Source organism: Bidens hawaiensis, unplaced genomic scaffold (assembly GCF_021521415.1).
Source record: "Bidens hawaiensis isolate Kalapana, Puna unplaced genomic scaffold, B.hawaiensis_p1.1 tig00009541_1, whole genome shotgun sequence".
Classification (NCBI taxonomy): domain Eukaryota; kingdom Viridiplantae; phylum Streptophyta; class Magnoliopsida; order Asterales; family Asteraceae; genus Bidens; species Bidens hawaiensis.
The window spans coordinates 139,991-153,782 of record NW_027491709.1 but is presented as its reverse complement, the minus strand read 5'-3'; the positions used below and the strand labels follow the sequence as shown (position 1 = coordinate 153,782).

Below are 13,792 nucleotides of genomic sequence, written 5' to 3'. Positions count from 1 at the left end.
TTTGAAAATTAAGGTTTTGTTGAGTTTGAAATTGAAATTGGGGGTTTTGTTCTCTGATCTGAAAGAAAAATTGATGAAGTTCATCGATTATATCTCGATTAATAATCAAAACCCAGAAAAATCTTAGATTAAATTTGATGATTTGTGTGATGATTTGATGTTTTGTGGTAAGGTTTTTGGAAAAAAGAAAGTGGAAACAGAAAAGTGTCAAGTGGGATATAAATAGGTGGTGCTGGGGACGACGACGATATGAGTGATGGTCTGCAGGTGGTGCCGGAGACGACGGAGGCGACGCTGGTGTTGGGTGGCGATGATGGTGAGTGCTTTTGCCTGAACTGGTTTCTCTTATCACTACGATGGCCGGATTTGGAGACCTTGATGATAATGGTTTGGATTTAAAACTTAGAAATCCCTAATTATAATTGGGGAAGATGAAGTGATAAAAGTAGTAATATAAATTTTATGTTGTATAGCTATACCAAACACTAACTTAGTTCACGTAGTAGTTTTGGTGGAATATTAAATCGGAGGTCTGGGTTCGAATCACGGTATTTACATTATTTTGGATGATTGTTTTTAAACTGAATTAAAGGCTTAGGGGTAAAAACGTAATTTCAACATTTTTAACAGGTCAACAGACGTTTAATTAGAGGTAGAGGTCAAATTGATCCCACCGGAAAAATACGAGGGTTCAACACGCACAATTTCAGAATCAGTGGTTCAACTTGCTACCGCTTATATTACACAGGGAGGCAAATCATAAATTTCTCTCATTTTTATTTCCCATTATATCCATTTTTCCATCTACATCACCTCCACCACCCTCCCTCCACTACCACTACCACCACCACCACTAACCGCCGTCGCCGCCGACCATCACCCACCCACCACCTCCCGCCACCACAACCGCTAATACCCACCGCCACCCGCCACACCACTTACCATTGTCACCGATCGCTCTAAACACCGCCACCCAACGCTGCCAACTCACCTCCCACCTCTCGTCGCCACCACTACCACTATCGCCAACCATAATCACCGAAAGCCACCACGCACCACCACTACCACCACCACCACCGCCCACAATTACCCGTGCCCACCGCCACTATCGTCGCTCACCACCAATTTTTTTTTTTTATTTTTCGTCTTTCCTGCCTACATATCTAATATGATAAAGTAATAATCCATTCAGTTTCCAGTTACTAAATGATATCCAAACAAGACAATAGAATAATAATTATCTATTCTATTCCATTTATCTGTCTATTTCATTCTTTCGTGCATTCCATTATTCCGTACCAAATGGACCCTTAGTTACTTTGTTAGTCATATAAAAAAATGTTATAGTTAGGGGCTAATTGGCAAACTTATACCGAACCATTACTAAGAGGTATGATTGATTAAGAGGTCATGCACAAGTAACTTTTATTTTGTTTTGGTAAAATATCTTTATATTGAGGTAGAGATACATATTGTTAGTCATTTGCATTTCATTTATTTGTCATTTTTTTCCTACCAAACACCACTAATGATTCACTCATTCTAATTGGTTAACCAAGCATGATAATGATCAATTAAATTGTAATGATCGATCTATTTTATTCCTGGTTCATTGCAAGCATACCCCAAGTTTCATGAATCAAATACTTTCTTTCTAGCTTAGGTGAATCAACCTACTAAACTACAGTCGCATTTAAGTTAAAGTTATCAATATATATTAATAATATTCAATTTATACATATATAAAATGTTTTAGAAATTGCTTAACGCTAGTCGGGCGGTGGGACGCGAGGTAAGAACTAGCGATTACTAAGGATTAATCAGGATAATCAGATAATAATTTATATGTAAATTTTCAAATATATGTATATTCCAGATTTTATGTATAAAATATTCAATTTTGACCGATTTTGAACAAACGGGGATTAATCGGCAACAAGTCAGTGAGGCAGATACTAACGATTAATCGGGGATTAATCAACACATAGTCATGATTTTTACAGCGATGCGTATCTTTTTAATGGGCCGGCGTAGAAAATTTTGGGCTTTAAATGTGATTGTTGTATATTGATTTGATATTAATTAGGGTTTTGATTGTAAGGGTTTTACCATTTCCATGAAAACAATGGCCGAAGATTCACCTGAACTGGTTTCATCCACACATGCAGTCCTATCCAACGACGACCTCTTGCTCGACATCTTACTCAGGTTACCCGTTGTCTCATTTCATGTGTTCAAACACGTATGCAAACGCTGGTTAACCATCATCACAAACCCTAATTTCACTCTGCCTCATTCTTCCTTTGGTCTCATCCTCCCGCGGCAGACCCTCGAATACGATTTCGTGCAGTTGGATACCATAAATTCATCTATACCACCCTCCACCTTCACTATCCACTTTGACTCAAGTAAACTTGTGATCTTGCAGTCTTGCAATGGCTTACTCCTTTGCCGTTCGTCGCATGATAAGTTATATGTGTACAATCCATCGCTACAGCGGTTTAAACGGATTCCACATTGCGGTTTTATGGGTAGTGTGAGAATGGCTTTTGATCCTTCAAAATCATCTCATTACAAAATAGTGTGTGCTGGAGTGATACATACTAATGAAGGTTCTCATCCATTTATTGAGATACATGTTTACTCTTCTAAAACATGCGAGTGGAGTGTTTGTAACGGTCGATTTACCCTTCAATGTTTTCGAGGTGTCAACAATGGAATGTATTGGAATGATGCCATTCATTGGCTAGATACTAGCAACAAGGCTTTGCATTTTAAGTTTTGTCTTGAGCATAAGGTTATCAAAAGCATACAAACACCTGGAACACTTGATGATGGGGAGATGGTTTGTGATCAAAAGTTGTTTGAGTCTCACGGTTGTTTGCTTCTTCTTCGTATTGGTTGTGGAAAAATGATCATTTACGAGATGAGTAAAGGGGATTCCGGGTGGTCGATTAAGCACAATGTTAAACTTGATTGGTTAATGAAGCAATTCCCAGGAAGGCGGTTTTGTTCCATTCATGTTCGATGTATTATGATTGGGAAGAAAGACGTGGATTCGTTTCTTGTGATGGAAATATGTGGAAAGATAGTACGATACAATATCGTGTTAGACACTCTCTGTAAGCTATGTGATCTGAAATCAGGTCACTCTCCGGCGTGCTTTCAGTTTATTGCATCTGTTGCTGGTGTGTGATTCTGCAGTATTGGTTAATTTCAGGTATTGTTATCATATCTTCTGAATTATTATTGTTTTTCTGAGTTAATGAAACCTATTTTGGAGCTATATATTACATGTGTATTAACAATTATGAACCCTGTGTTAAACTGTTTAAGGTTTATTTGTCATTTTATTTGTTTAATTCTGCTGGTGATGATGAATTATCTTTTGTTTTGGTTGTTTTTCTCTCTAAAATAATCCTCATCTTCAGTTTGGTATATTATATGCATGTTCTCTGATATCCATTTATTGTTGAACTCTATAAGAGCACCCATAATGGTGCCATCTATAATGGATTTCAAACTCAGATGTAATGTCCTCTTGAATATTGTTAGCGATGGTTTTAGCTTTGCGAGGCAAAACCCACACAGAGTGCGCATTTTTTTTTTTTTTTGAATGTTTAAGCTTGCCTCCTACTATTTACAATAAACCGCCATTGTCAGGGATCGAACCCTGGGCCTCTCACCCAAAGGCCTAAGCCTTTACCATCCCACCAAAGTGGAGATGGCCACAGAGTGTGCATATGCTTAGTAGAATAGCATAGTAGGTAGTCAAATTGAGTAGCCGCGTAAGCAAACCAAACCCCCCCCCCACCCACACACACACCCCGGCAACCCTCTTTTTCACGGAGTAGTTGAGTTTATTTATTTATATATGGCAAATTGGAATTTAATAATCCCAACTAAATGATATTGGCCGATAATAATTCTAACTTAGTTTATTCCTACTGTTGGTCCCAAATTTAAAAAAAATTGGCTCTCAGTGGTCCCTCGTTAAAAAAAAAGTTCTAATTGTGTTAATATTTTTTCCGAATTTCAAACTAATTTTTCAGGGCTTTTGATCGTAAGAAGGAGGCGAGTCGATTGATGTAAAACTTAGATTGAAACGATGGTCCAAACGGCTTAATTAGTGCTTCAAATCGGGTGTTTGAACTTCAAATTAACAAAAATTAAGTTGTTTGGAACATCGTTTTGAGCTAAGTTTAACATCAATCGACTCGTATTCTTCTTCCAATCAAGAGCCCTAAAATATGAATTCGAAATTCGGAAAAAACTTAACACCGTTATGGTTTTTTTATAAATACATAATACTAGACCATTTCATTACGTAAACAAGCATACATATGTATATATTACATATAGGAGTTTAACTAATTAAACTCCGACGGCCACAACACCTGATCAATCACGTACACCGCAAGCGGAAAATCATCAGTTAAGGCGTAACGAATGGGCGGCTTAACAACTCCAGTGGACACAATCAGCTGCTTCGCCACACGGGTAATATATAAACTCGAATCAGTCCCATTGGCCAGTGTTGGAACGGGGCTGCTGAGCATAGCAAGATCGTCCATGCTGTAATGCTTTGGGAGCGCATGGTGTAATAGCAGCTCCTCTTTCTTTTCCATCCACATGGTGTTGAGAGGGAGGTCTTGGAAGGCGTTATCGGTCGGTGCGAAAAGGGTCATGCTGTCGAGGTTTTGGAAGGCGTCGTTGGTGGATGTGGAAAGGGTACTCAAGCTGTTGAGCTCGAGGTCTTCGACGAAAGATGAGTCCTTCTTTGCACCTCCCGCCGCCGCCATAACTTTCACTAGCAATGCCTTTATGTCTGATTTTGGTGGTGGATCTTCACCCAAAAGGGTTGATGGGAGGAGAAAGAGAAGGGTGGTTAGAGTTAAGAGAATGGATGAAGAAGCCATGGTGGTGGTAATGGGTGCTATAAATTATTATATATAGGTGGGTCGGGAGTGGTGGGGTTGGGGGGGGGGGTTTGGGGTTGAGGTCAAATAGATTTTTTTGAACGGCAAACGAATCTTTCAAATGAGCTACTGGCTAAATTCATCGTAACGGGATACACCCGTTTTCAATCCGGTAAAAAAACCCGTGAACACTCGCCCGAATGCCCGACAATATGGTGAGATTTAAGAATCCAATTATTGAAAGTCATCTACTTGTTTAGTCTCCCATCATCATACTGGTACCTCTGAAAATAAATGTTGTGGGCAGAAATCAAACCTAGATTATATGAAACACCAATCATTTTCACTTCACCATTAGCTTATTGACGAGGTCAAATAATCTAGTCTAGTAATAATAAAATTAGATTGGAGGATCTTCTAATTATTATTTTAGTATTTGAACCCACGTGTTTCTAGTTAAACGAGTAATCTACGCCACGAGCAATATATTTAAAGCCCAAATTTAAATCTAGAGGAATCTCACATATATGGTCTACAGAAACGTGCACCCAACCTATTTATCACTTAACTAGTTAAAGAATAGTTAAAGAAATTTACATGTGATGTTTAGTTTTAAAAAACAAGCCATCAAGAAAAGGTTTGTGACCAGCCACACGCCAGAAAGTGCAGTGTAACCTCTGGTAATCGGAACCAGGATCTTATGCACATTTGAGATTTTATATGTTAGGAAAGTTAAATGAGAAAAGTGCGGATAGGTCGTGTGTTGTGGTATGGCAATTGAGGCGCCATCCAGCCACCTCACCGGTTATTTCAGCACTATACCACAACACCCCAAGTGTTATTCCCGCGCTATCTAGAATTACCCCTTTGGTGCTATGGTGATAATAGCAGTATCACAATAAAAGAGGGATCCACCTACACTAACAATCAATCCTTTTTTTTAATTTTTAATTTATTTCAAACGTTGTAACTCTTGAATCAACATGTGACTAGTTATTGCTCAGCCGCCTATGTGGCGATGACGAAGCACGATAACTAAATCTTGCTAGTTATCTCACAACACATAGTCTAAGGAAGATGTCGAAGAGAATGATGGTGTTGATAATTCCAATGTTAATGGCGTTGGGTGATTATCCCTTTTAGTTTATTAGAAACTATCAGGTGAGATCGTGAGCCAACCGTTAAAATAAAATAAAGTCGGTCCATAGTTGAATCCAAACCTTAGAGCATCCAAAACAAAACACCTTCAAAAACCGTCAAATTATGGTCAAATCAGATTCTAAATTTTTTTTAAAAACTCACATTTTTTTCCATAACAACAAACATTCACAAACTAACACATCATCACATACCTCGACAATTAAGTTTTTATTATTCATATATATTTAAATGACACATTAAAAATTTATGTAATATAAATTTAAAAAAAAGAACGATTAAAAATAAAATACATTAAACATAAAAATAAAACATACATTAACCGGAAATAAAGCGTATATCAACTAAAATGCAAACAATACGTCAACTTATGATTAGATATTAGATAAAATACAAAATTAATCTAAAATGTTACGTTTTGTTTTATGATTTTTTCACATGACACTAGTGAGTTTCCAACGTGTATGGATCCATCTTTAAACGGTCCATCAATAGAATGGTCATATCTTAATTAAACAAATTTTGATTCATTTGATCGTGAAATTTATCGAAAGATGTCATTTTCTTGATCATATATTATTGCATTTGCTCGGTGACCTTGTCAACAATCAGTTCATCTTTCACTTTGCTTCTCGCTCGTGTCGTTGCCTTCTTTCTTCCTATTGGTCCTTGCAACTCTTCAAATTCGCCCACCACATTGAACGCCGCTTCATCATTCGAGTCATCGAGATTAACGTTGATGCTTGTATGCGCGTCTGAAGTCGATGAGGTGTACTTCCCCGAAGTTGATGTTTTCGTTCTTTTAGAGTGAACATGCTCGACCCACTTTGGCTCATGTCTAACAACATTCCACACATGCTCATACTTCAAAAAAAACCTTTCGTCTCTTTATTAAATTATTGTTTTTTTATTTAATTTTTTTTAACTGTAACTATTATAAAACACGACAGACCGTCACAAAGGGCAACAAACAACACCGACTGAATTACATAAGATTAAAGGAACACCAATCTACCCTAGAGACCCGTTTAAATTTCGGTTTATTACAATACCATATGAACCATAAAACCTTTACATCCTCAATAATTTCCTCAATAATTTCTTCTAAATTAACCGGTTCAAAGATGTAAAGGTTTTATGGTTAATTTAGAAGAAACCATAAAACCTTTACATCCTCATATGAACCATAAAACCTTTACGAATCCACGTCTTTCTTCCCAATCATAATACTCTAAATTGTCCCGTTTTCATATGTTACCGTCTAAACTCTAAAGTAAGTTAATTAGGCTACGTGTCGTTTAACACAAAGTGCATAACACCCTGTCACATCAATGCCACCGTCACATAGACAATAAGTTTTAACTACCTCACCCTTTAACAATCACGTCTGTGTGTGAACTAGAATTGAATAAAATAATAAACAACAAATAAATAAAAATGATGATTGGTTGGCACATGAAGACCCCACAACCCAAAATGTGAAAATGAGAGGTGTTAAGGGGATACCTCCCGTCCTTTGCACTCCCTTTGATGCTTGCGGCCCGGTGTTTGAGGCGTTATCAAGCCTTTGTGACACCAATAACGTCTCATAGTTAGCCCATAACACCCAACCTTAATGTTAATGATTGACTTTTGAACTAAGTTCCTGTTAATCACCCGGTTAAGTCCTGATCTATCAGGTAGGTATTACTGATCACACACTTGCTCTTTTCCTTTCTTGTTCCCTATCATATGTATTATATGTATATTGGGTTCCCATGTCCATACCATGTCCCCACTTCCTTCAATAATTAGCACATGAGGTAGGAATATACTTGTGAGTTATTAGTATCATTGTCATATTTGTAAGGCAGTGTTTCTTTGTAAGCGAGATTATAGAACTGTCGTAAATGTTTATAATAAATAGTCTGTGGACATTTAAGAAGATTATTTGTTTTATATAACGAGCTGGAGTTCTAATTTTTATTTTAGAGTAATCTGCGGTTTTCGTTCCTATGATTTGTTCAAATATGCGGTTTTAGTCAAACAGTTTCAAATTTGTGATTTTTGCCCCTGTGGTTTATTTCACTTGCAATTAAACTTGAATTCATTAACCTCGTTAAGTATGGTTGTTAAACCCATCAGCATACCCCTCACATGAGTGGCAGCTTTGTCCTTTTCACCCCAAATAAACCCCAGTTCTAATTCACAAGCCCTCTGACATGAGAGGTTCATGAGGTGCATTTGGGAAAAAAGGGCAAAATTGCCCCGCACGTGAAGGACACGTTGATGGGTTTAATGATCAAATTTAACGGGATTAGTGAATTCGGGTTTAATTGCAAGTGAAATGAAACCACATGGACGAAAATCGTAAATTTGAAACTATTGGATTAAAACCGTAGACTTTGACAAATTACAGGGACGAAAACCGTAATTCACGTTTTGTTTTGTGGAGAAATAAGAGAAAAAACAATGGGAGAAAAAGTGAGAGAAATGGAAACGAGTAAATGCATTTTTGGTCATGTGGCTTATTTCCCATAACCCTTTCACACAAGACGAAACTTTTGGACAAATGTCCCATAACATCTTTCCCTAAACTGTGTGGTGCGATGAATGGAGGTGGTGTGGTGTTGAGTTTTCAGATATGAGAGAATATTGGTTTAGCTTAGGGGATCAGATATTAAGGGTGGCTGGGTTTTTGTGTGTGCTGGTGGCAATGTAGGTGGGTGGTGGTTGCAATGGACGTTAGGGGTTATGGAACATAAACCACATGGGTTGAAAAAAGAAAAATATAGGGATTGAGAAACAATTTACTCTATGAAAACCGAGAGAAGTAAGGTCTTGTTCCAACGATGATGTAGTGGGTTAGCCTATATGAATGTCGTGTCGTTATAGTTTTGGATCAAGTTATAAACATAGAAACTCGGTAGAACATGCTAGAAACTCGGGGACCACATACGTGATACCAATATTTGTAAGTATATCTTGTATACATACATATATAAGAGTTGTTAATCAAACATCCTAGAGTGGTCGATACAAATAGTCTCCTTGCGGTATTATAAGATCGTTAACAAACAAAAACAAAAAACAAACTCCAAAAAGCACACCATTTCAGTAGTTTGTGATGTTTGTATAGGTCCCCAAATATAATATGATCGGGTACTGGCTACATTACTAAAGTTATACTAATAGACTAATAGTCGTCTTTGTGTATGTTCTTAATTCTTCCCTAACTAAATATAAGTGATCGTGTTATTTCCCATGAAGGTTTAGAGGATTTGTGGGTCAGACAACCTTAAATCAGTGTGTAACATGCGGCCACCTTTACTATAAATATTGTCTATTTTATCCATAAGGCTATGTGTAATGGAGGGGCTACAAATGAGGGCGAATTATGACACGTGGCGCCCAGTCAGCAAAGGGAGCGAATTTATTTTTAGGGTGTAATGGTGTAGGGGCTACAAATTGGGCTCACAATATATTTTTTTATTATTTTCTTTTTATAATTAAACTAATCAAATAAAAGTCAATTTCTTCGAATATTTAAATAAAAATACATTAAAATTAAAAAGAAATACAAAAAAATACATAACTAAAAAAATACATAACAAAAAATATAAAAAAAACATATAGCTCGGTTGGCGTACATGTTTAGGTTCGGGTCGGGAAATTGAAACGGATAGCTCGGTTGGTTTAGGTTCATCGGGTTCCATTGTAGGTTCACGTTCAGTTGGTTTTGCGAACCATGGTGTTGACCGAAAGGAGGGAATGGGTGGTTCGGTTGGTTCGGGTTGTTTCTAGGATTCATTTTGCATATACATATATATACACACACAACATATATACATATACATATACAGAAAAGGGTAAAAATAAAAGTACATAGTTTTGTAAGAAGAGTAGAAATAACATAAAATTTAGAGTTAAGAAACTATGTTGCATAAATCCTTAATCCTAAAAAACTATTTGGTAGTTTAAAAACTACCAATCTCAACCATTAGATCATAGATCCAATGGCCTAGATTGATTCTTACTCTTCCTAGAAAACTATTTCTTTTTATTTTAACCCACCCCGACATATACATACATATACATATATATATATATATCACACACAACATATATACATATACATATACATATATATATCACACACACAACATATATACATATACATATATACACACACACAACAATAAAATAATAATGTTTCTTCTTCTTCCACAGCGATAAAAACACCCCGCCCCCGCCCCTTTTCGCACAAAAATCGCCGGGGGCAGTGTTCGCGCCCCTTCGCGTCCAAAATCGCCCAAATCCACGCCCCATTACATATAGCCTAAGTAACTGCATTAACTCCAAAATCTCATAAATTTGTTATATGTGAACTTTTTCTTTATCATCGGTTTTGTGAACATCAACTTTATGACCTTTAAGGTTATGTGTAGTGGAGGGGCTACAAATTGGGACGTTTTGCGTCATGTGACGCACAGTCAGCAAAAAATGGGGTTTTGTTTTTGGGGTAATGGTGTAGGCGCTATAAATAGTAATGTATATACATATATATCTCTTACACACATATATATATATAATATATAATAATAATAATATAAACAAACATAACAACAGACATGCTGGGCAAGAAATAGACCCCGCCCCTTTCCGTCCCAATATTGCCCGAGGGGGGGGGGGTGTTCCTCCAACTTGTCGCTCCTTTTCGCCCAAGTTATAGCCCCACTACACATTGCCTAATCATTTACAAAGAATTCAATACTAATTGTTGAATAACAGGATAACCGATGAACTAATATATTTAAGGAACCAATGCAATATGTGCTTGGGGTGTGAGAAGATTTTTGGTTTACACCACAAGAATAGTTTTTATTGTCTTGGAACTTCTTTTCTTTCCCATTTTTAGTCATGTCAATTGTTTCATATCATATAATTCATTATACATTCGTAAATTATTAGAATGTTTTAGAAGTTTCTGATTAGCATCCTTAGGGCTTTGACCAGATAACTATGTTCCATTTTTTTTGGCTAATGCATGTTAAAACTCATCACCTTATGACGCAAAAATGGAGCTAAAAATATTAGATATGTTAATATGAGATGGGCATTTCCCATACTCGATTGTAAAATTATAACCCAAATCTCACTCATCCTTTTGTTATTAGTGGTTGGGTTCACAAGTTTTCCCGCATGTATTGAGGGATTCACAGGTTTCCACTCACGTGTCAAGAATCCATGTTTATAATCTGATCAATGGAATTTTAAACACAAGTACAAGTAACATTTTATAAATTTGAACTTATAAGGGATAAGGGGTTCCACGTATTTAAGAAAAAAAATTAATAGTATATTAACATACTTCTAAATACTCCTATAAAATACATATACCTGCACCCTGTAAGTTTTAAACATTTAAACGTTCCACCTCTTGAATAAATGAGGACACCTTGCTACCACATCATATCTTTTGAATACTAAAAAACAATATTATTAAAAGAAATTATTTATAGACTATATAAATAAATGTTAGGGATTAAACGCACACACGAACTGAACATAAGTACCCATGAAAGCAAATAAAAACAAACACAAAGATTTAAAGTGGTTCGGTTTCGACTGACCTAGTGTCACTAAACTAGAATTTATATTTTATTAAGTGATACAATTACAAGTACATAACAATGATATATAGAGACTGAATGATATATAGAGACTGAAGTATATGTATTCCAACTTAAACTTGAAGAAAAATAAATCATAAACAAGTTATGACCACCTGCCCCTTCCCTCCCTTCTTGATCTAAATCCGGCCCAAAAAAAGTCTACGAATCCAACAATAAAAGCATGAAAACATATTAAAAGATGTCTACCATATTTAATACGAAGATAAAGAAATGAAAACAGTGTTAGCCACTAAAAATAAGAATATTACAATTACGAAGATAGTTAAGTTTGTCTGTTTTTAGGAAGTGAAGAGGACTTGGTAGAACATATCTTCATCTCTCGTGGGTTAAGCTTAAATAATATGGAGTTAGATTACTCAATAACGTAAGATACCTCATGTTTAGGATTTAGTTGAGCTACATAAATTTGTCTCATTTCCTAAAGATAAAGCCAAATTAAAGTGTTCCATGCAGTATGCTTGATTACATTGTACGAAATGCCTTGGTCCATAAAGGGGGTTCTAGTTCAAATTAACAACTTGTTAGAGGAGATAAAAGTGCTTGTTTTTTTTGGATTAAAAATAGGTCTAAAAGGATATGGCTTTCGTGGGAAGATTGGCGTAGCTTTCATTTGTATTAGTTGCTTGTGTTGTTTCAATGGTTGGGCGCCAACTGTAAGACTATATGCTATGGGCGTGGATAGGGGCATGTTTGGGGCGTCGAGGGCGCGGAAGGGGGGGGGGGCATCTTCACAACGATGGATGCGGAAGGGGGGCATCTCTCACACATACATACATACATACAAGCATGCATGCATGCATGCATATATAATGAGGCGCCCAATGGGTTTTAAACCATAGCGGGACATTATGAAAAAGGGCTTCAAAGCCTCGTTTCTTACGTGACGATGGCGTGGCATTATGGAGGGGCTTCGATGCCCTCCATCATAGAGAACAACCTAATAGCTTGTGCCCGGTTTGTTTTTGATATTTGTGTTGGTAGTTTTTAATGTCTTGCTAGAACTATTAATAAAAACAGAAATTTGTTGTTCTTTAAAAAAATTTATGATGATGTATCAAATCCATCTATTCATAAATTTTATCTACAAGCATAGACAATAATGTCTTTTGAACTTTATTTTTACTTTAAAAAGCTAATAAAAACATCACCACTAGTTACAGAAATGTGTTGATGAAAACATATGAACATGTAATGGACCCATGAAAAGAAACTATAATTCACTGACATCCACCACCATTATTCCTTTAGCTATTTCAGCTTTTTGTCTCCCAAACCCATGTGTACATCTTTTCAATACAAACGTTATATGTTTCATTTTCCTCTATTCGGACCCATGAACCGTTCCTATTATGGGTACGATTTCAAGTCACTTCTAACCCGTCATCGTCAACCGTCACCGTCATCGGGCTTATACATGAGCACATGTACACCACAACCTTAGGTGATCGTCGATTATTATTGTCACATGACGTAAATTTGAAATCTATGGGCCACACATGTTGCATATTTTATGGACTATACGTTAAACGTGTTAAATAAAAAAAAATTAGATATAAATGAAATTTAAAAAAATAGATATAAATGTGTGTGTAGAAATGTAGTGAGTTATGAGATATAATCATGTTTTTAAAATCGAACCGGTCTCAAAAATTGGACAACTTAATAAATAATTTAATGACTAGAAAATAGTAAAAAATAAATAAATAATAATAGACTACGATTAAAGATGACCTCAAATACAAATATTTACACTTATGATAACTGATAATTAGCTTTATTCTTAAGAGTTCATAGTTAAAACATAGATTTCAAATTCGAAACTTTGAACAAACATTTATAACTTTTGAAACTCAATTCCTCCCATTTCCTTTCAATTCCTCGTTTAAATGAGACTCGAAAACACAATGTAATTCATACCGTCCCATTTGCACATCTATAAAACCAAGGAGACAACCGACTTCAGTTCAACCAAACTTAGTCCGAAAGATTCAGTCGGACTTTTTTTTTCCGTTTTAACCACAAACCAAATAAAAGAGCAGA

The 13,792-nt window shown here is 36.2% G+C and overlaps 2 protein-coding genes across 2 annotated transcripts; one reads left to right on the top strand and one right to left on the bottom strand.

The window, feature by feature from the left end:
• Positions 1-2,103: 2,103 nt before the first annotated feature.
• Positions 2,104-3,261, top strand: LOC143532739 (F-box protein At5g07610-like). The gene has a single exon (XM_077027703.1). It carries the CDS (start codon positions 2,117-2,119, stop codon positions 3,194-3,196), a length of 1,080 nt encoding a protein of 359 aa, XP_076883818.1. The 5' UTR covers positions 2,104-2,116; the 3' UTR covers positions 3,197-3,261.
• Positions 3,262-4,370: 1,109 nt separating this feature from the next.
• LOC143532693 (fasciclin-like arabinogalactan protein 9) lies at positions 4,371-4,919 on the bottom strand. Its single transcript, XM_077027671.1, has one exon. It carries the CDS (start codon positions 4,917-4,919, stop codon positions 4,371-4,373), a length of 549 nt encoding a protein of 182 aa, XP_076883786.1.
• Positions 4,920-13,792: the final 8,873 nt, after the last annotated feature.

Bases quoted from the DNA above. Each gene is read 5' to 3' on its own strand.
- LOC143532739 (XM_077027703.1), top strand. From the start codon at position 2,117: ATGAAAACAATGGCCGAAGATTCACCTGAACTGGTTTCATCCACACAT.
- LOC143532693 (XM_077027671.1), bottom strand. From the start codon at position 4,919: ATGGCTTCTTCATCCATTCTCTTAACTCTAACCACCCTTCTCTTTCTC.